The following is a 21,644-nucleotide window of genomic DNA, read 5'->3' on the forward strand; positions in this document are numbered from 1 at the left end:
GTAATGTGCGTGACACAGAAACACAGAAACACACACATGTAGAAGCAGGATAAAGGATATTTTTCTCCTCCCGATGTCTCTGTCTTTCACTGTTTTTCAAATTAGCAAAAGTTTGCAAAATACCCAGATGACACCCGTAGATGTAAAAATTCCCCTCTTATCGCCTATCAGCAGTGTATTTTACTCCTGTTTTGTGTGGCTCCGGTGAGAGAGTTAAACTATGTATTCTAGTCTCAGCCTGAAGATGACTGCTCTGAATATCACATGAAAAAAAAAAAACGGTACATAAAAACAATAAAGTAACAAGCATTAAAATAAGGGGCTTTAATACCACGAACTGCAGGCTCCCATCAGTTATTGAGTCATTTCGCCTTTGGTTCGAGTGTTTTAAAGACCCTAACTGTGCACAATTCAATGCTAACTGTGGCCTTAAGTGCAAATGCAAACTGACACACAAGATAGGTGGAACCAAAAATCACACATTCTTGGATAGTGACCAGTTTTATGTGCTCTTATGGCATTGTAAATGTTATTTAATTTACCTTCATGTAAATAACCAGGTGCATTGTGTAAATTACAATTTGTAATTTTTGTAAATATCATACTTGAGTATTTTTACTTCATGATCCTTCTGTTTATATGTTTGTAATCTGTAAACCTTAAATATCACAGCTGCTATTTTGTGTTAGTGAGTTGTTTTTTATCTATGACCTTTTCTGAATTCTGTAGCCATCGTATTATTCCTATTTTAATAAACAACTTGACATTAGCTATATTCTGTACCCGCTTTTCTCTCTCTCTCTCTGGGCTTTTTCCAATGTGTAATATGTTTAAAGAAATAAGCCAGCAGCACTCACTTAGAAACTGTTTATTCTGTTTTTGGCAGTTTACTCCCCATATCACTCAGAGCTGCAAATACTAGCCGCGATAACTCTTCTGAAGTGGCTGAAAGCAACAGGGGTCATCAATACAGCCATCGGAGGAGATAAATAATAACAGGTCTTAAGAAACATTTGGATAACAGATGTGGACATCCCAGGCCTAAATGAGATACAATTGAACTTGGATAAACTTTTCAGCAGCTCGGAAACATTTGGTTGCTCAATCTGAGATTAGATATGCTTAATGTTCCAAAAGTAAGATTTATCTTACATCTTATTATGTCGAGGTAAAAACCGCTGGGAATCTTTGGTAAGGAGTGAAGCAGGAAGTCCTCAGATTTTTTATGTCACTACAAGAACCAATACGGCAAAGTACAAATACTCAGTTACAAGTAAAAGTCCTGCATTTAAAATTCTGCTCAGGTATAGATATAGAAATTTTATCAGCACAATGTACTCAGAGTATCAAAAGTACAACTATTTGTTCTCAAATAGATTGCTATTACTGATGAATTAATGTAGGTGTAGGTGTTTGCTGTTGTAGCTGGGCAAGCTAGTTTGGACTACTTTATTAGGTAGCTATGAGGTCGGGTCCCTCCAAAAAGTCATGTGATAATTCTGAGAGGTCGTGAGATGATTAATGGGGTAGGATAGAAAGAAAAAAGAAAGTTCTGCTGCACCAATCTGTATTCATTTTTTGGCATCTTCTCTGACCTTTGCTTTTTTGTGAAATATTATATAGTGTTATCTCTTGGAGCTTCAGACAATTACAAAACCATGTGGAGCGTGACAGAAGGCTCGAATTAGGCACTGCTTTATAGCAAAGCCAAAAAACGTTTGAAAACTTATTGCATGATTTTTTTGATTTAGAAAAGGTTTGTCTGTGGACTCACTGTCAAACACATGTAGTGATGTAAAAAGTCCAATATTTGCCTGTGAATTGGAAATACCACAGTTCATAACCCCCTCTGACCTAAAACTGGCCTCCGCTGAAGATGTTAGAAGGAGAAAATCATTTCAGTCGTAAAACTAATTTAAAAGGCTTGCGGATGATTCACATTTGCAGTAGAAATCACAACGAAAACGTAGGCTGTCATGTGGAGATGCAATCTACCTATCTGGCTTCACAGCATTTAATTCCGACAGGTCATTCTGCCAGAAAGCCACTTCCACACTGCTGGCCAAGCTGTTTGCCTTGTGATCCCAACCTTTCCCCCGATGGCCAATTATCAAGAAACTCCGAGTCTTACTGTCTCTTCACTGTAGTAAAGGGATATAAAGGAACTCAATGCCTCTGCCCTGTTGCAGTCATAAAAACTGATACCGAGCAGAGCAGATATCAGGTCATGTTTAGACTTTTTGATGCTATACTGTTATAGATTTCCCCACCGGCCTCCCCTGGAAAGAAATCTTGGAAAGACACTTTAACCTCCTTCTGCTCTTACACAAACAGCAAGCCTGAGAATATAAAACATCCATATTGTCCAGTGGTAACCTTAAATGATCCATGGAGCTGTGATTTATGTGACGTAGTATATCACTGATCAGATCAGAGTCCAGTCAAAGTTATGTTCACGTATCAAAATAAAATTTTCCTTTTAATGTTTTCAATTCATCCTGAAAGTACCCTCTTAAATCTATAAGCAGAATGTGCTTAATGGCAACTTTGACAACTCTGTTCTGGGAAATTCACAAATATAACTGATCATGACTTCTTAAAAAATGTGTTAACATTTCCTTTGTCCAGCTTTATTCAGCATTTCTTTTAAATTTGCATTAACTTTGTCTTCTTCACAGGCCAGTTCAGTGGGTTCATTTAATTTTAAATTAGGCTCCTGTTGTAATTTTTGACAACAAGAGCTTTGGATTTTATTTTTTTTTTTTATTTGTTAATGACAATTCAAGAGTAGTGATTCAAAAAAGCTTCTGAGTAAAACAGCAGTGGTTTTGTAAAATAAAAAAAAAGAAAACTGTGTGAAGGACATAAGTGTAACTCCAGTCATCTGTCGCCCTCTGCTGGTGAGAATGTATCCCTCAAGTTTATAAATGCATCCAGTGACAAAAACACGTTCAGCCCTTACATCAAACACTGATGTCAGAACTGTGGCCACACGTTTAGTCCAGGTAGCGGTGTGGGTTCACATCCCGGGGCTGCTGTTTGAAACTGACTCCATGTAAAAGAAATTCCCTGCTGGTTCCAGCACTGAGTCGCAGCGCTGTCTGCTCTTACTGTCTCAGTTGTCGTTGAATCTGCGTGATGGTGAGCCAGTGGGAAGGTGAATGTGTCTCTGTGGAGATCCAGTGAAGTCTTGTCTGCCTTGGTCTGTGCCATCATGTTATTGGACTGATGGAGAAACGAGGGTGGCACTTTGATGGATGTCAGGTGTTTAGAGTTTCCCATACCTGTGCACCAGATTGAAGGAGTGAAATTATTTGTTTTCTTTGTCAAACTTACAAGGATTACATGTCAGAATGCCCTTAAATCATGGCAGAAAAAGTTCCTCAGACACATGGATTTACCCTGCATTTAAAGGAATCTCAGTTTTATTGTTATTCGGCTCATTAAAGCATTTCTGTTTTTTTAAGGCTAATTTTATTTGCATGAGATTTTTAACCTCTCAGTTAGCAATTAACCTGTTAAATCAACAACAAGTTAATAATTATATCATGTATAAATACAGACATAGTGGTTACAGAAAAGGGCTGAAATTGAACTTAAAAGAAAACCAACTTGTACAATATGTAGAAAGTAATTACTGATAAAATCATCTTTATCTTTATATTAATGTAAAAACTAAAATAAAAAACAAACCTCATATCTCACACCTCCAGCAGAAGTCATTAATTCATAAAGTCACTATAACCGTCGACATGGATAAGCTACTGTTTAAGCATTTTACAATCTAAACAATCAAATGCTCTGAAGACAAGTGAGCACACTGATTGAACTTACCTGTCTGTGGCGGGAAGAGGCAGCCATTTTGCAACTTCCTGGCAGTTTTGTTGTATGGCAGGGAAACGCCGGAGTTTTCACAGTAGACTCTTGACACTCCTGTCGCCTTCAAATCAACGCAGAAACAGTCCACGTGTCACTCCAGTGTGTCTCCGACATTTGTGAGAAGCCAAAAGTCATTTGCACTAGAGCATGATGACTAATTTAAGTTAGAAAAGCATCTTTCAGCATTATTTATTAGGAGTTTAAAACTGTTTAATCAGCGCAGTGTGGGTGTGGTTTGATCAGATTTGCTTGAAACTGATCAAACGAACCACCTGTTTAAATTCAAATCTTTCTAAAGCCTGATTGGTGCATGGAAACACGTGCCACCACATTTCTGTATCTACGCAGTGAGATGAGCACATGAGAAATCTGTCATGTGAAACAAGTAAAACCGCCTAAAGAGAACGTTTTCAGATCGTGCTCAGAAAGTGTTAATTCACACTCTACCTGCTGACACGGGAAGCTGTGTGGCATTGCTGAACTCACAGGAGGAGCACCCCTTTGCCTTTGAAGGTCTGCAGGTGTTGTGAAGAAATACACTTGGTCAAATAAATGAGGTGTGAATGGACATGTGCTCAGTCACTTTCCAGTTTGGGATCCTTTTGCTACAGCTGGATTACAGTATTGTGCATGATCTCTCTAGGCCTTGCCTCAAACACTCAAATCCAAGTGCTTTCACAAACACACACACACACACACTTACTCTGTGTCCTGTGTTTGGCTTCCCTCCTCCATTTAGCCCGTCTGTTTGAAAACCAGACCTTTGAGAGACAAACAATCATCTCGGGAGCAGAAGGATTAAATGTGTGATTCAGTGTGAGCATTTTGATAATAAAAACGCTGACTCTACCTTGATGGTGTCCTCAGGAAGTTTGATTTCGGCTGATAACTTCTCTCTTGTGTACATATCTGCATACTGGCTGTGGGAGAATTCTGAGTTGGGAGATTGAAATGTCTATTTAAGTTATTTTCTGACTGGAAAGAAATGCAGTATTTTGTCGGTTCAAGACAGGCCACGATGGATTTCTCACAGGTGAAGCGTACCTTGCTCCAGTGCAATGCTCTGCTCTGGTGTGAAGGTGGTGCGGTTTCGGTGCTGGACAACTTTAGGTTTGTGGTCACTGCTGCATGCTGTCCCTAACATGTTTGTCTCATTCATTTCTTCTTGAATCAGAGACTCAAAATCTGTGCATGATAGGCACACACACACACACACACACACACACACACACACACACACACACACACACATTGCATCAGCTGGTTGTTATGCTGGTTTGACCAACCTGAACTCATCTCTCTGTTTTCCAGATTTTGATCTACACTACATGTGGGAAATCAACAAGCTTAATTAAATTAAAAAAGGAATTTATATGTTAAAATTAGGCTCTCTGGGAAATGATGCGTTTTTTTTCTTGCATGCTGTCAGTTGGAGGATCAACAACAATTCACTAATTTTTAGCAGCCCAATGACCTTTAAGGGTGACTTCAGTCCTGATGAGCGCATTGACCTCCATGCACATCGGTCCGTGGTCCAGGTGGATCTTTCTTAAAATCCGATTTATAGACGACACCTTGCAGGACACAGAATAAGCATCATCAAATGCTGGAACATTTTTGCGTTCATGAGAACAAAGTTGAATTTCACTATGGCTTACGCTGGGAACTTTGGAGGCCTTGCATATTCGTGCTGCTGCAAGCCGTTTTCGAATTTCCCAAGCAAAAATTGTTGGATTTTCCTTCTTGCACTGGATGATTGTGGAGATGACCCGGGGGGTGAGAAGCCGAGGGCGGCTCCCTCCAATGGTCTTTGGTTCCAAGAGTCCAGTGCGGCGGTAGCGGCTCAGGATCTTGCTGACGCACCCGTTGGACACCTGAAATACGCAGTGGATTCCACCTTCATAAATTCTGAGCAGAAAAAGTGATGTTTGCTTACTACTTGCTTACTTAAATTGACCTGAGAGTGAGGATATTAACACAATAAGACGCTTTAGGCAGCTAATTTCTCACCAAAATCTGAGCCACTTGGTCTGAATGCTTGTGCAGCTTTGTCACGTTTTTTGCGTACCCTGAGTATCCTGGAGATCTGACTTGGACGCACTCCCTCAGAGGCCAGCTCAATCATTTTCCTCCTCTTGGATTCCGGGAGAGGTCTGCCGTTGAGAAACATCCCTCCTAGCTGGTTGACACTTCCACCACCTTAAAACACAGTATTTAAATCTATTTCTTAAAGCGAGACACTAAGTGGTTTAGCTTATTCGCTCTGAATATGAGCAAAACTTAAACTGCATTTAGTTCATTGCAGTGACACCGCGGAGTCCCAACAGGCGGCTTCATTAAGTGTCTTAGAATCTAATAATGGTAAAACTGATAAAACAAACCTTTATTTGGCAGATCGGCGTTTGGTCCGCACATCCCTGCTTGCTCCCAGGATGATGAAATAATATTCCCAGAAAATAAAACTGTGATACGGAAAGCACAACGACACCACGTTGCCTGTAGAGAAAAATAAATTGTCCCGGTAACTCCGCGTATGTCTAGTGAATGAAAATGAGGGGAATGACGCCCTTCAACAGAAATTTATAGGCCTGCAGACCTCAACATGACGTGGTGGCCCGTTGCCTGAAATGTCAATATTGCCTGGAAGAGAATATGGGCATGATAGATTTAAAATGGCCCTCAGATTGTGAGGTCTGTGCTGCCAAAACGTCAAATATGACCTGACACATAACAATATTCTGTCTTTCATTCCACTTGAACTTAACTTTGTTTCGGGGGGGTTTAAAGAGAAGTGATGTATATTTACGCAATATGCAGAGGATGGAAGCTCCACTGAGTGGTGGAAATTCAACGTTTAGAAAGATTCCTTCAGAAAGTGACGCTGTCATTTCGCCTTCGTAACTCCAAATTTCAGCTCGTTTTCCTCATCATCAGCAGTTAAGCAACAGAACAGGAGAAAAACAACAAATGTGCTCTGAGTTGCATGTACTCGGTAAACTTAGTCAAATAAAACATCACTTATCAAGAAATATGCCATAAATTCTTCTGGTGACGTATTACATACGTTTAGAGGCTTTGCTGTATCAGAAAAGTGAATTGATGGCACCTGCTTGGATTTTATTTGATGTCTTGGCTGAACCACATTTCCTTTGTTCCACATACACATGTTTCCACTTCCGGATTCTTGTGAATTGTGATTTAATTAAAACGTTCTGTGTACTACAGTCATCAGAGAGTCAACATTGTAATTTTCAAGTCTGGGAACTCAGATGGGTTTCCTTTTGCGCAGTGGCTGCCTGCAGCCTCAATCAGACAAACCAAATTTTCAGTGCAACACAACTGAGCACTTAAACTTTCTGCTACGGTGCAGGTAGAACCGCTAAAATGAAGCTACAGATGTCATCTTTCAAAGAAACTCAGTGATCAACACTGGTATGTCTCCTGTCCTTTAGGGGCGACCTGTGGTCACGTGACTTGAGCATCCTTTAAGTGGCTCAGATGAAAAGGATCTCTGGTCTCCTTTCATAAAACAAACATTTGGAAATCTGCGCCAATGACGACTGCCATATGGTAAAGTGCTTTTGATAAATCATAAATCCATCACCCAGTCTCTCTTTATTACATTTTCTTTCAAAACGTGAACAAATAGACTCGTATATGGGCGCAAGGAAAGGGCCAATTGGGGGACCTCGTTTATCCAGAAGAGGGAGGCTAAAATAACCCTCACAGATGTTCCTTGGGCAGCCAGTAGATAAAAATGCGTTGTAAACGTTTCAAAGGGAAATATTTGAAGAGCAAATATTAGCCTATGTGAAAATCCACACAAGACTCGTCTTTTGGCCTGTTTAATGACTAATTGAATATCATTAGTTGGGTCCACACAGATCGAAGTGCCACCGAAATAAAGGCTCAGATTTTAAAATGCCATATGGCCCAAATTATACATTAACCCTGAGTTAGAGGACAATAATACTCTCTGTGTACAATCAGTCAGGTTAGATAGAGGACAGCCACTTTTGGACACCACCATCTCCTTGCCAACCGAGACAAAGGACAAATAAGGCAAGCCTTTTTGTTTATTACCGCCGAGTTGATGTGGTCATTGATTTATAGTACTTTATTGCACGTACAGTGTGTGCCAGACGAGGTTGATTAAAGTACTTAGGTTGTGTTGTTAGGAGATTTCCACATATTCGTGGTGCGTAAATTTTAATCTGGGCTCGCCAAAGCGGGGAATGGGAGTTTAAGTGGCTGAATCGTGCCACAAAATAAGTAGATATTTTACTAACACATCCTGTGTGTTTGTCCTGTGCATAAAACACACATATCGGTGCTTTACGGCGTCTTGAAGCGTTGAGAAATGTGGGTAATTCATCCGCGTAAAAGGCTTACCGAAACCTCTCCAACGCGCACCGAGGTGCCGTGTGCGCAACGGAGCTGCCTCTGTGGTCTCTTGTTCAGAAATGTTCTCCGTCTTGCTTTGACATGTATGTATTGACCATGTTTTTGATTTCTGTTTTTCACTTAATGAATGCCTTTTCCATCCTGTAAATGCAGACGCTTGTTCCATTCTCTTCTCGCAGACAAATCTCCAACCTGTTCATGTTCAAATATGCCGATTTAAGCAGTAAGCTACAACACCAAATTTTAACAATTTTTGATGTGCCATTCAGTTTTAACCGAGTGCTTTATTTCTGAAACAAGCCAAATGATGAGACAATAAGATTTTTGGTGATTTTATATTATATCTTAGAAAGTTTTAAAGACTCAGAAATTGGATATCCCACGTGTCAATTACACATTTTATGCATGCAAGATTAAAGGACTGATGTTTACAATATTTAATACTTAATAATTGTCTCAAACTTTCCACCATCGCTTTCGACTAATTACGTCAATTGCTCGCAAAGAAAATCATGTTTGAGTACCTTTCATTTTAACGTTGTGTTACAAATCTTGTTACCTCATAACACAGGTGACACAGTGCCCACAGCGAGATCAGTCCTCTCGGTTCTAAAACTGATATAGAAATTCGCGCCACTCCTTTAGGGATAATTGTCCATTTGCTGCGCTTTGTTCAGACGCGCAGAGAAACGACATTAAACAGGCTAACTTTCCCCTCTCTTTAATAATTAGGAAATAGAACAGTGCGCATAACCTACAGAAATCGTGTGGTCCTATGATAGACATTGGTCAAAGAGCATGTAAGACTGAATACAAAATCAACAAATGTACTCCAGAGAATTTGTAGCAAGTTCAAGTTCATCTTTACCTGCTGTTCAATTACGCACGGAAGCGTCTTTTCTGTTGCACAGACAATTACTGATGAGCGCAATTCAGTGTGCTGGAGATCAGTATGAACCCGCTTATGCTTTGGTGTCAGGTTCATGCATGATTTTCTCTCAAAGTGAATTTGCATTATAGATATACAAAGTCTTCTTTATTTTGTGCGCTCACACCAGTGTGAGAATGTTTTAAAATAATACGCTTTCTGAGATTGTGTAGTTTTCCCTCAACCTGATTGTTTATTCACAATATCAGTATATTATATTTTTGCTTTCCTTTGATTCCCCCCACACAGGTGATATTATGATGCCTGCTTCTCTCCTGATCCTGCTGAAATGAGTGAGTAGCTCATAAAACACTACCAAAAACCTGCAGGTGTTGTATTTTGAGAAATAAAAAGTACCCCCTGAAAGCACAAACTGAATGAACTGAAATCCAAACATATAAAAATAACCACACTTCAGTTCAACCTGTAAGTCATAGATTGCATATATGTGTCATTGTGTCATTTTTACTATGCATACATATGCATGAACAGAGGTGGTGGAGTGTAGGAAGGGATTTTATTCTGGAGCAATAAAAATTGTTTGAAATGTGTTTAAATGCATGAATAGGCACACTTCTTGGTGCTGCTAGAGTCCAGTGCACATGCAGGGATGCTGATAGAAATTTCATGCCCTGTGAGAGAATCTCAACAGCCATTTTAGCAGGTGGCACAGGGCACTGCTGAATGGTTTGATGATGTGAAAATGAGCTGAATTACATACTGTGGTGATGAGAGAGTTAGCATCTATGACATAGAGCACTGAGGGATTTCAAGCAGGTCATGAACACCAAAGACATTTTGTCCTGGATTTTCCTTTAATTTGTCACCAACGGTATCATTTACTATTCATCACTACTGACCTGACTGATCCCACTGTGCATGTGTGTCACGCATGTGTCAGATGGTCAAGTTCAAAAACTTCTGAAGTCATCTGGATTCCATTGCATAGCGTTTATGTGCAATGTGTGCATGTTTTTTTTCACCTGATCTCATCTTCTTACCCTTTCCTTCTCTCCCTGTTCAACATAGTTCATGGCACTCATTAGAAGTTACTCCTTTTGGGAAAGGGCCATGGTGCACAGAAACATCTCAAGCTATTTGGGCTGCGAATATTTAAAATCCCATGAGCATTAATGTGCTTTTTAAGAAATGCCCTGCTTCCCACTCACTCTCATATACAAGCTGCCAAATACAACTGAGCAGAAGTTTTCATCTGAGGCACGATTATCTCCAGTGTGATGATATCACCACAACGTAGCTGGATGGCGACACAATCCATTACTTATTTTTTGCCATCATTACTTTTGTGTCATTAACTCTAAATGTCTGTCACAAAACAGGTCTGTAGGTAAATGTACTGTTTTATTACACAGGAGAACAGATATGGTATTTTACCCGTCAACAGCATGCATATGAGCTTGTGTGTGTTTGGTGTATGACGACCTGTTAGATTTAGTCAAAAATACTATCAATAACTAAAACTATATTTGTTTGTATCATTGCAGTCTTGAAATCTTGTGGAACAAAGGCATAATGCAGCAGGGGTAGAATATGGAGGAGAATGAGGTAAATTAATTTCTTAAATACAAAGCAACAAAAACAACAAAACAAAGAGTTAAACAAAGAGTGAAATTAGTTAAACTAAATTAGTTAATTTTTTCGCAGCTGTTACAATGGCTTTACTTGTTTTGCCACTTTGCGTGGTCGTTTGTAAGAGGATCAGAACAAAATGGAAAATTTCCGACACACTCTGAAGGTAGCATCAGCACCCTCGATGGGTTAACGCTATGCTGACGTGTCGCACGTCTTGCTCCGGAAGCTTTTATTTCAATTTGCCAGTGCGGTTCAGAGGCGCCTCCATTCGCTCTCATTTATTCTGCTCCACAGACCCGGAAAGATTTTGACGTGTGTGTCTGCATGGCAAAGTGTGTTTCCGGTAAAACGTGTGTGTTGATCGGTGTTCAGCCTTTCTCTCTTGGCTTTCAGTAGAACAGTCAGTCACTTCAGAGCCCCAGCTCCCTTACCTGGACACCCCTTAACGGCGTTATATTTCAATCCGGCGGACATGGCATCTGTTTCAGCACCATCTCAGACAGCCCCCTCTCCGGCTTCTCCTCTGCAAAGAGGAATTGTGAAAATGGTAGGAATCTTAACAGATGAATGTGTGATCTTACTACGTGTGTCTAGGTATAAAGCTAGTTAGCCTAGTGAGCCAGGAGCTAACGTTAATGGAGACTAAACTAACTATCGGTTGCCATTCGACTTTAACTGAACTTATTTGACGACACAAACGCAGTTGTCTGTTGAATGCCAGTGGTGGCATTATGGCACTAGCAGCTGTCACTAACATTAATATCACCTGGTTGTAGCAGCATGCCAGCTAACTTTAGCTGGTTTGCTAATGAATTTGCTAGCCTGCTAATAAGCTGAAGCCATTTGACGTTAGCACATGTATGCTACCTTGCCAGTTGACTTTAAGTAACTTAGTTTGCTGACAAATATTGAGGTATCTAAAGTCCACCGCGATGAGAAAAAGATGATCTACATGTACCAATAGCCAAGCTGGCTGGAGAGTAATGTCGTTTAGTAAATTGTTAGCAGTAACATTAACAGATGTTTAGTTTCCCAGCTAACGGCTATCTAACTCTTAGCTGACTAGCGTTTACTGTCCAGCAAGTGTTTGCTTATAAGAAGAAAGTTTGTGGTCAGCGGTGCTGTTGAACTTAGAGTTAAGTTGTGTGCCCAAATTGAATTAATTTATCTAAATGGCCACACGTACGTTTGTACTTAACCAACTAGCGTTAATACTAACGTCAAACGAATCTTCCCTATTTCGTTTCGTTTTTCTCCTTCTTAGCGTTTCCGGTAAATGCTTGTGTCATATTTCAGTGGTTAGAGCACCCGTTATTAACGTTAAGACATCCAGCCTCTGTAGTAGCCGAGCTGGTTAATGTGTTCCGACCTTTCAAGTCCCATACATCTCATTTCCTGAGTGTGCTGTTTAAAACCAACCACGGGAAACTGACACGTAGCTTTCTTGCCCCTATAGTCTCCCATTCATCTTGGTCGTGTGTAGTCTCTGCAAAGCCACGTTACTTCGCTGTTTTTGATTTTTAAATATCACCTCGCACTTACTTCCAAAGGCAAGTTAACCTTCACGCATCTGGATAAAGTTAACATATGCCAAAGTTTGACCTGTGGAAAGTGCTCAGTAGATCTTCCATGAAATCCACAGTGAAACAAAGTTGTCTTCTTGTTTTAGATGTTAGGATTAGTTAGAAAAGTTCCATGGCGTTCATACTCTTCGTCAGCATGTACTTTATCCCAGAAAGCAACACATAATTACACTTTTACACTTTAAAGATTCCACTTTTTAAACTACATGCTGTAAACAGGTAAGCACTGGTGTCCTCCATTGAAAGGGAAGCGTATGAGTAGGCTGCGCTTTTCTGGGTTTATTACCTTGAGGAATTTAGGGTTTTATGAAGGAATAAGTTTAGAGCATCTTTTAGTGCAGCAAGGTCTTAGTTGGATTAATTTGATTTAGGTGAGAAATGAATTTGAAATCAACTCTTAATTTATTATGCACACGGTATACATAATTTATAATCTTCATTAATGTTCCTTATCTAATACAGCCAACTCTGTGCCTTGAGAAAGGGGATCAGAGAGTCAAGCAACCCCATGTAGTGCTTTCTAAGTGGAACTTGGCCCTTTTGTAAACAGAGAAGGAGGGTGGTGCCTCTTTGCCTCTGTTTTTTCCATGCCTAGTCAGTGCACCTACCCTTCTGCTTAGCCTATACTTGGAGGAATGATGGTAATTTGATGAAAGACTTTATCTAGTCCACATCTTAGATCAACAGCCCCAGAGATGCTCCCCACAGACACACAGGAGAGTCCGCAGATAAAAGCTGTTTGCTCAGATTTGCGTAAATGCCATGGTTGTCAAACCCAAGAGCAGGTTATCTTTTTTTTTTTTTTGTATTTAGCAACGTTATCAGATGGCGTGAGCTCACCTTGCATTTGAATGACAGCACGTCACCATAACAACGTGCAATGTCAAGGTCCTTTTCAGCTGTATAGTTTTCCAGAGTCCTACAGCATCTTCTAAGATGTTGCTAACGTATAGGTACTCTGATTATAATACTCTACCAATATGCGGTTGATATTCATCCACACAGCAAGGTTAACATGCGAGTTTGGATGTAATTTGTAAATGTAATTTGTATTGGCTCCCAGTGTTTGGGTTTGTAAATTGCATAATCTTTTAGTGATGAACAGATTTTCAGAAGCAAGAGGAGAGGAGAGAGTGTTTAAAGATATCATCTGCATTTTCCAGATAAAACGCTGGATAGTACTTTTACTCTTGATTTTATCTTCTCCAGTTGATGGTCTTTATTTTCACGTCTCCAGGTCTTGTCGGGCTGTGCCATTATTGTTCGGGGCCAGCCTCGAGGTGGTCCACCCCCAGAGCGCCAGATCAATCTCAGCAACATCCGAGCTGGGGCCATGGCCCGCCGAGCTGCTCAGGGCCAACCCGACACCAAGGACACCCCTGATGAGGTAATCAGCTCTGTCCCATTGTGTTTGTGTTTGTTTATGTTTGTGTTTGTGTTTGGCAAAGGCAGAACAAGGTCCTGCTGAGTATCCCCCTAACACACACTGTGATATTTTTGTTTTGAGGCTGAATGCTGATTTGGGCCATCTATGTTTTTACTGTGTGGAGAAGGTTTTGTTTTTCAGAATGTTTGGGTTTGCTCTCTTTATTTCCATTGATCAATTATTTAGTGGGTACTACTGTGGATTTTTATGTGTTTGGTGACTGTGAAAAGGCAGAAGTGAACAGCCTGCAATGGGGACCGCCGACTGTGATGTAATTTTTGTCAGACAATAGTGCTTCTAACTGAAGTGAGGATTGTGTTTATTTTTGCAGTAGTATGACTCAGTTTAATTCTGCTGATACTAATACCCATTCGTTGGTTGTTTGTGATGAACGTTTGATTTGGAAGTGCATATTGATATTCCTGTCTGTGTTTGCAGCCATGGGCCTTTCAAGCCAGAGAGTTCCTGCGGAAGAAGTTAATTGGCAAAGAAGTGTGCTTCACTGTGGAAATCAAGACTGCTTTGGGCAGAGAGTATGGCATGGTGTACCTGGGGAGAGGTGAGGTGACTCTGTCACTTCAGGATATTACACTGAAGTACAAAGCAATGTTATATGAGAGGAACGTGTTATACTGAGCTCAACATGTCTGATGTGGAAATCAAACAGTCACACAGTTATGCATCATCTAAATCCTGGGTTATGATATTGCTATTAAAGTGTGATGTGTATTTTGTGCTAAAATAGCATTTGAATTTGTTAAATGCTCCTTTTTTTCAAATTGTTTGGCGGTTATACAATACTGTGATGCATTTGTGAAAGCTGTATCTCCTGCTATTTCATTAACTACAGCTGTAATTTAACTGACAATTTTGTCCTACTGTCACCTCAGCGCACCTGCAGAAAATTATTTTGTATCATTAAATATCCACACCCATGGTTGATGAATTTTGTTTGAAACTTTTGATTTTTTTTTTTTGTCCTCCTTCCTCTCATTTTAGACACAACAGGCGAGAACATTGCAGAGTCTTTGGTGAGTGAGGGCCTTGCCACAGTCCGCAGGGAAGTGATCAGAGGGAACAAGTAAGTTTTTGCTTCTTTTTTCCCCTCTGGAAAGAGATATTAAATCTGTTTGGAAGATATTACCCAGTCCTGCATGTTTAAAACAATATCCCCAACAATATATGACTGTTAAATGTCAAATAGTTAATCTTCGCATATCTAATTTTACATATCAGATTGTGTGGTATATCTATTATGATGTCATAGTTAGCTATGTTGACTCGACTGACCTTGAGTGTGTCACAATGCAAGAGGCTGATGTCATAAATGCTTTTCCTACATAACCGTTTGCCATTCAGTAGTTTTGGAAGTCGAAGCTGGTTCTAGTCTGCAACTCTGCACTTTGTTTCACATAATTAGGAGGAAATCACTTTTGGCAACATGATGTAATCTTCTGCTTGCTAAAGCTTATAGCAGGACAACACTGGTAAATCTGCAGGGAGATATCCATAAGCCCTTAACTGGTAGACTGTGGAGAATTGGGATGGAACCATGGCGTCCCAGATGGTGGCAGTATTACCCTGCTGCTACGACCATGTCCCTCTGAAACCCTTTTCTGCCACATTGCTCTGACGCAGTAATTCCCTAAATATACTTGCACACCCAGAGCTATATGACAAAGTACTGTATATCCCCCCCAGTGGCAGTATTTGCACATTACACACATTACAAGCAATTTGACTCATGCTGCTATATTTGTATCTTCCAACACGAACAGGGATGATGGGAATATTTTGCCACTAATGACCTATTTCAAGCATTCTGTGCAATGGCCCAGAACAAGCGTTAATGTAAATGATGCTTTAAGTGTAAGCGGGCATCATTTGGCCAAAGGGGGGAGGCCCATTACTCAGTAAGGAGTTTAGGCCTTAGTTTTTCCCTCGGTGCACTAGCCTCCAATATCATTATCCCTCGTGACCAGCCACGCTGATCACACTAACTATGATATGATCATAATTATGGGGATTGTTATAATGATGATGGCTTTGGATAGTGCAGTAAAATGTGTTCAGAAGACAACTGCTGCTCGGGAAAACAGCTTACAGATTCAAGGGCCAGTGCTCAGTAGTGCACCAGAGCAGGCTGGGACCTGGTTTTCACTGGTTTATTCGACCAAGAAAAATCACGCTGTCTGTCTGTCTGTCTGTCTTTGTCTTTCTGTCTCTCACAAATCTGTGTTCAGTTGAATGCTCCTTCTTGTCAATTTATGTATTTGACCTTTGAAAATGCTTGGATGCAGATGTCAGCGTCTATTTATATTTATCATTTTAGGTAATCCAGCCATAATACTTCCATCATTTGTAATTTGATATTTATCGTAATTTCAGCTAAATATATATGTAACAGTCTTGGTTTTTGCACTTGAAGGGCGTTTTGTGTTGTGGTACTGACCCACTTTTGAGTGGCACATTACGACAGAGGAATGATTCCAGATAACTTCTAGTGTGGGATTATTTTAGTATTAATTTTCAGATCTGCAACCAGCAACACGTAGCAGTAGCACAAAAACAGCATAACACAGAACAAATGCGTGTGATGAGATACTCAAGACATGTATCTAAAATTTTACTTCCAGCCATTCCATATTTAAATGGTTAGTTTACTTGCTTGGCATCTTGATTTATGTAAATGGTCAGCCTTTTCCAATTTCTGTCAAAAAAATTTGCTCTGTGATTTATTGTGTTTTCCTCCAACCTTTTCCTTCATATTACAGCTGTCAGTCTCAGATTTATATTTATTTAAATCTCAGATGAGATTTTTTTTGTTTGCTGTTGGAGGCTTTATCATTTGACTGAGTTACAGACGGAGTCATCAATCTTTTCTGCTCAGTCTTGCGTCTCAGTGTCTGTCGCTCAGTCAGACTGCTTTTCTTTAAAAATGCTGTATCCTTTTGCTGAGGTGACTGAAGCCTGAGAATTGGTCAGATATCACGGCTTTACACCTTACCTTTGGAAAAAATTAAATGCACAGACAGAGAGTTTGACACATTGGCTTATATAATGCCCACCAACCGGAGCAGAAGTAAGAAAGGGGTTGACTGTGCCTTATAATCACAGTCATTGCTCCTTTTAACCTGGAGTCCCAATTGAGTGCTGGTTGAGGGGCATAAACTCATTTGGGCATTGCTTACACTACAGGTAAACCCCTTCCTGTTAAGTCCATGGGGAAACATGACCTCGTACATCCTCTTCTAACTATGCAAAGACAACAAAAATGGCTTGCTAAGGTTCAACGTTTTGTATCCGTTTAAAGTATTTTTGGTTGTACTGGGGAGCCATATGGAGATGAAAGATAAGGCCTACGGCATGTTCAAATATAAGGGAATTGAATTTTTTATTTTTTTTTCCTCCTCGGCTCTTTGTTTCTCTGGTAGCCTTGCTCAGCATTGCACTTTCTGTCCCATCAATGTCTGTTTTGATTTGAACCAGCGTGTTGGTTCGAAGGAGTTGCTGACCTAAAAAGAAAACGGTCTGTTGGGAGATGTGGATAAGTTCACTATCATCTGCCTCCACACATGAAGTTATTTCTGTATCTTTACCAATCTCTGCTTGTGAGCTGCTTTCCATTTATTCCTGTGGCTTTACAATGTCTGCTCTCCTCGATTGTATTGTTAGTTTTTCCCCCCACTCTGTCTTTGTAGCTTTCTGTTCCTGTTTAGCGCTTAAATTCTAAGTAGCTTAAACACAATTGACTTCTTACAGAAAGTTGCGTGATTGTTGCTCAGTAAGCAAGAAACTGTTTCAATTCAATTTTGAAGTCGGTAGTTACATCAGTGTAAAGCCGGGAGGAAAAAGAGTAAATGGCAGCTTGCGGGAACAAGTCCAAAAGCCCAATTAGGAACACACAGCTGGACAACAGGCTACATGTGTGTTTATGTGTGTGGCATTTTAATTGAGACCCACTTTGTTGCCGCTCCAAGCTCTAGTCGCCATTGCTACTCCCTTATCAATCGGGCGCCTTCACTTCTTAAAAGACAAAAGCCTGTTGGCCATTTGAAGTAATGAATAATTAGAGTTGTACAAGGGCCCTCAAAAAGCATTAGGCTACACAATTTAGAGAGACAGCATGGAATTAATTGTGGCGTTAGTAGCCAGCTGCGTGGTTGCTTTTGAAGGAGCCGTCAAACACAGTTATTGTTTATTCACGCAATGTTCGAGTACATTTTTTTAAGCAGTTATAATCTGGTTTTCAGAGGGTTGCCACTGAAACAGCAGTGCAGTTTGTCAGGAACAGCACTTTATGCAGCACTTAATTTAACAAAGCTGGAGCCTCACCAGACCCTCACTTATACAGTCCTATTCTTTTAATGAGCGCTTGTTTGGATGTGTTTAAGTTAATAACCGGTGACAGTTTTGTTCAGCAACTGTTGGTTTAATTTGATGAATTGTAACATGATAGCAGTTAAAGACCTTTTCGCCTTGGCCACAAGTAATTGTAGTTCTTGTAATGGTAATATCTGCCTATTGGGATAAGGCAAGGCAAGGTGATTCAACATCCTGGGCAAAAGCAATTAGAACTTGTTAAAGTTAACAAAGAGTACAACTACAATCAAAAACCTTCTGCTCATTAAATATGGCAACTTTCCTTTTCTGACTGGTGAAACTAATTGTAACCAATTAACACGTTGAACTAGAAGTGTTATCATGTATGATAAATATATTTTTCAGGCAGGTTGTCCAAGGTGTTTTATGGCCTTCGACAGACCCTCTGATCTTTACAGATGTTTTTGTAACCTGCTTAGGTTAAGCGCAGCGCTGTTCTCCAACAGCATTTTTGATTTTCAAAGCTGTTAAAGAACCACCCGTGAAATTTTCAGTGTTAGTTTCTTGCTACTTAACTAATTCATTGAAGTTAATTTAATAAAATGTGCTGGAGATTTCATCTTGTTTTTTTTTTATATTTTTTTAATTTCTTGCAGTTATACTAATTTTTTAATTTCAGGCTGTTGAAATTAAATCTGAACTGAACTACCCATCTTCAAAAGTGTTCAGTTCTTCTAAAGGAGATGGAGATATATTTACTGCTTTTGTTACATGCATTGGTTGAAAATGAGCAGTAAAACACTCAAATGTATTGAATTCAAACCGTTGTGTTGTAAGAAGGCTCTACAGCTAACTTCTGTTCAGCATGTATTCAGTAAGAAACTTATTGATTGTTTTTTTTTTTTAGTCTCTTTTTAAAAAAGTGTGTTTTGTGGGTTTTAATTGTACTGTTCTAATCTTTTCATTCCCTTGTGTTTGCGAGCAGTCCAGAGCAGGCCAGACTCTGTGAATTTGAGGACCAGGCTAAGGCTTCCAAGAAGGGCTTGTGGAGTGAGGGTGGCGGCATGCACACCATCCGCGACATTAAGTACACCATCGAGAATCCTCGCAACTTTGTTGATTCCCTGCACCAGAAGCCAATCAACGGTAAGGAGTTTGGGGAGGGCATACAAACATCCTAAACAGAGTCTTATACAGAGAAGCTTGGTCTAGAAAACAAAGACAAATGACATATAAAAATTACAATATTACATAAGGCTCTTTTTTTCCCCCATGAAAACCACGTTCACCAGCCGTGTCAGAAATCAGATGTTTTGGTTGAAGTTATTTCATGCTAAATATCACCTACAGGGCACTTAGTGGCACACACTACCAGCTCATTCCTCCAGTCTGTCTGTACTGTAATGGGGCACTCAATTTATTTCCAGGTGACTGCCATTAACAGTGCTCAGCTCATTTCACTGCCCTTTAATTGAATGGGAAAATGAACAGGAGAAAGACATTTCATTCTTTTATTTCTCATTTTCTCCATTCATGGGAGACAGTCAGGGCTGTTATAAAGTTGGGGGCAGCAATCGAGACAGAACCCTTTTTAAATGAGTTCCTTGTAGTTGAAAACCACACACACGTATGCACGCATGCAAGTTATGCACAGAATAGAGCATATAGGGACTGAGAGAACTTGCATCAGACTACCATTTAGATGTGACATACCTTTCACAGGTGGCTCACATCCTGTCCAATTTCTTGAAATACCTTAGAGGTCAGGAACAACTTGAGTCATGAGTGACATAATTTTGGAGAAAAATACAATTTAATACCTTAAAATCTTTCCAAATATGTTGACCTTGTCTCAAGTGCAGAAATGTTGCATGTAGCACAGTCAAAACTTTAAAATAACATCCAAAAATCTATCTGTGGAGCATCGAGTGCATCTGCAGAGGTGAAATGTAGCTGTAAAAAAGGTTTTTTTTAATGCACTTCTTCACCATCTGGCCATAGATTCAGTATGTTCCCAGCATTTAGTTTTGGCAAAATATGGTTAAATGCAGTACTTGCACCTGACTGTCAGGTTGTTGATGGCAATAGTCCAACACTCAAAGAGGGTTTAAGCTGTAACTAGTATCAAACACATTTCACACGCTGACAGCAGAGGTAATGGATTCGGAATTTCTGTTGTGAAAACTTGAAATTCATTACAGACAGAAAGACAGACAGTTCCCCAATTATTCCATCCTGCCTGTGCATCTTCCGATATGAAATTTAGCACTTCATAGTCCAGCCTGCAAAAACTGAAGTCTAAACCAAGAGCTTGGTGTCTGAATGGTCATCGTAATTGGACTCTCTCCTCTCCCTTAAACACACTTACATTCTGTTCTCCTCATTCCTCCCCTCCAGCCATCATTGAGCATGTGCGTGACGGCAGCGTTGTTCGTGCCTTGCTCCTCCCTGACTACTACCTGGTCACTGTCATGCTGTCTGGAATTAAGGTAACCACCACTCACCCGCTGCATTTACCGATGTGGTGAAATGTAAACTACTGAGATCATTTATATGTTATGACCAACATACTATTGCAGTACACTAACAATAAGGGGTTAGCAATTTAATAAATGCAATACTGGCCAAGCACATGTGGATAGAAATACCTGTGATTTGACAGTTTCCACCCCACTCCTGTCTTTCTTCGTTTTACTATGACAAAAACTACTAATATAGTATTTTCAATGAGACAAGCGGTCCGGTCTTGTTATGAGTATACACCTCTGTTTGTGTGTGTGTGTGTGTGTGTGTGCGCACATGCACATAAAAACATTAAAAGAGTGAGTTCTCATTTTTGTCTCTCCTTTACGTCTGTGTTTGTTCTTCCAGTGTCATATCCGCTCCACTAAATTTCCCCATCAATCTCTTTCACCAATCCCAGCTTTGCCAATGGGCCACTCAAGATAACTAATCTGTTTCATCTCCTACTTGAAGATATTACATCCATTTCAAGGTGTTCTTTGTCTCGTTGTTCAAAGGCCTGTCTGCTCATCGCGCTTGTTGTGTTTATATCTGTCTGGTGTTTTGCCACACTCCAAGGAGAATACAGATAGCATATACAGCAAGGTGACATCGGTTAAAAGTGGATAACAGCAGTACACGGAAAAAAAATAGATTATATCAAAAGAATGTGTGCACAAAAAAACCCTCCGAGGGGCACTGGTTGACTGCTGGGAATTGCACTAGATAAAATGTGTGCGTCTCTTGCAGTGGCTGTTGGACACATTTTATCACATTTCTCAATCCTTGCAAAAATACCTCAGTTGACATTATAGTGTAAATGTGCGTTTTCCTTCTTGCCAGTGTCCCACATTCAAACGGGAAGCAGATGGTACAGAGACACCAGAGTCATTTGCAGCAGAGGCCAAATTCTTCACCGAATCCCGTCTTCTGCAGAGGGACGTTCAGATCATCCTGGAGAGCTGTCCCAACCAGGTCATACTGGGAACCATCCTTCACCCGGTAA

The 21,644-nt window shown here is 40.1% G+C and overlaps 2 protein-coding genes across 3 annotated transcripts in view; one reads left to right on the forward strand and one right to left on the reverse strand.

The window, feature by feature from the left end:
- Positions 1-1,850: 1,850 nt before the first annotated feature.
- LOC124053898 (paired box protein Pax-4-like) lies at positions 1,851-6,448 on the reverse strand. Its single transcript, XM_046379471.1, has 10 exons — positions 6,261-6,448; positions 5,948-6,078; positions 5,538-5,753; positions 5,354-5,453; positions 4,924-5,064; positions 4,730-4,812; positions 4,583-4,640; positions 4,327-4,394; positions 3,835-3,940; positions 1,851-3,284 (listed from the first exon to the last, which is right to left on the reverse strand). Exons 1-10 carry the CDS (start codon positions 6,292-6,294, stop codon positions 2,977-2,979), a joined length of 1,245 nt encoding a protein of 414 aa, XP_046235427.1. The 5' UTR covers positions 6,295-6,448; the 3' UTR covers positions 1,851-2,976.
- A 4,606-nt stretch (positions 6,449-11,054) lies between these two features.
- Positions 11,055-21,644, forward strand: part of snd1 (staphylococcal nuclease and tudor domain containing 1) — a 157,874-nt gene continuing 147,284 nt past the window's right edge. The window contains exons 1-7 of one of the 2 annotated variants that reach the window (XM_046378943.1): positions 11,055-11,351; positions 13,625-13,774; positions 14,252-14,372; positions 14,813-14,894; positions 19,122-19,282; positions 20,534-20,625; positions 21,482-21,640. In XM_046378943.1, coding sequence (XP_046234899.1) covers positions 11,277-11,351; positions 13,625-13,774; positions 14,252-14,372; positions 14,813-14,894; positions 19,122-19,282; positions 20,534-20,625; positions 21,482-21,640 — 840 coding nt within the window. In that variant the 5' untranslated portion in view covers positions 11,055-11,276. The remainder of the gene's footprint in view (positions 11,352-13,624; positions 13,775-14,251; positions 14,373-14,812; positions 14,895-19,121; positions 19,283-20,533; positions 20,626-21,481; positions 21,641-21,644) is intronic. The other variant, XM_046378942.1, reaches the window with a different exon arrangement.

The sequence above is a fragment of the Scatophagus argus genome, chromosome 22, assembly GCF_020382885.2.
Source record: "Scatophagus argus isolate fScaArg1 chromosome 22, fScaArg1.pri, whole genome shotgun sequence".
Classification (NCBI taxonomy): domain Eukaryota; kingdom Metazoa; phylum Chordata; class Actinopteri; family Scatophagidae; genus Scatophagus; species Scatophagus argus.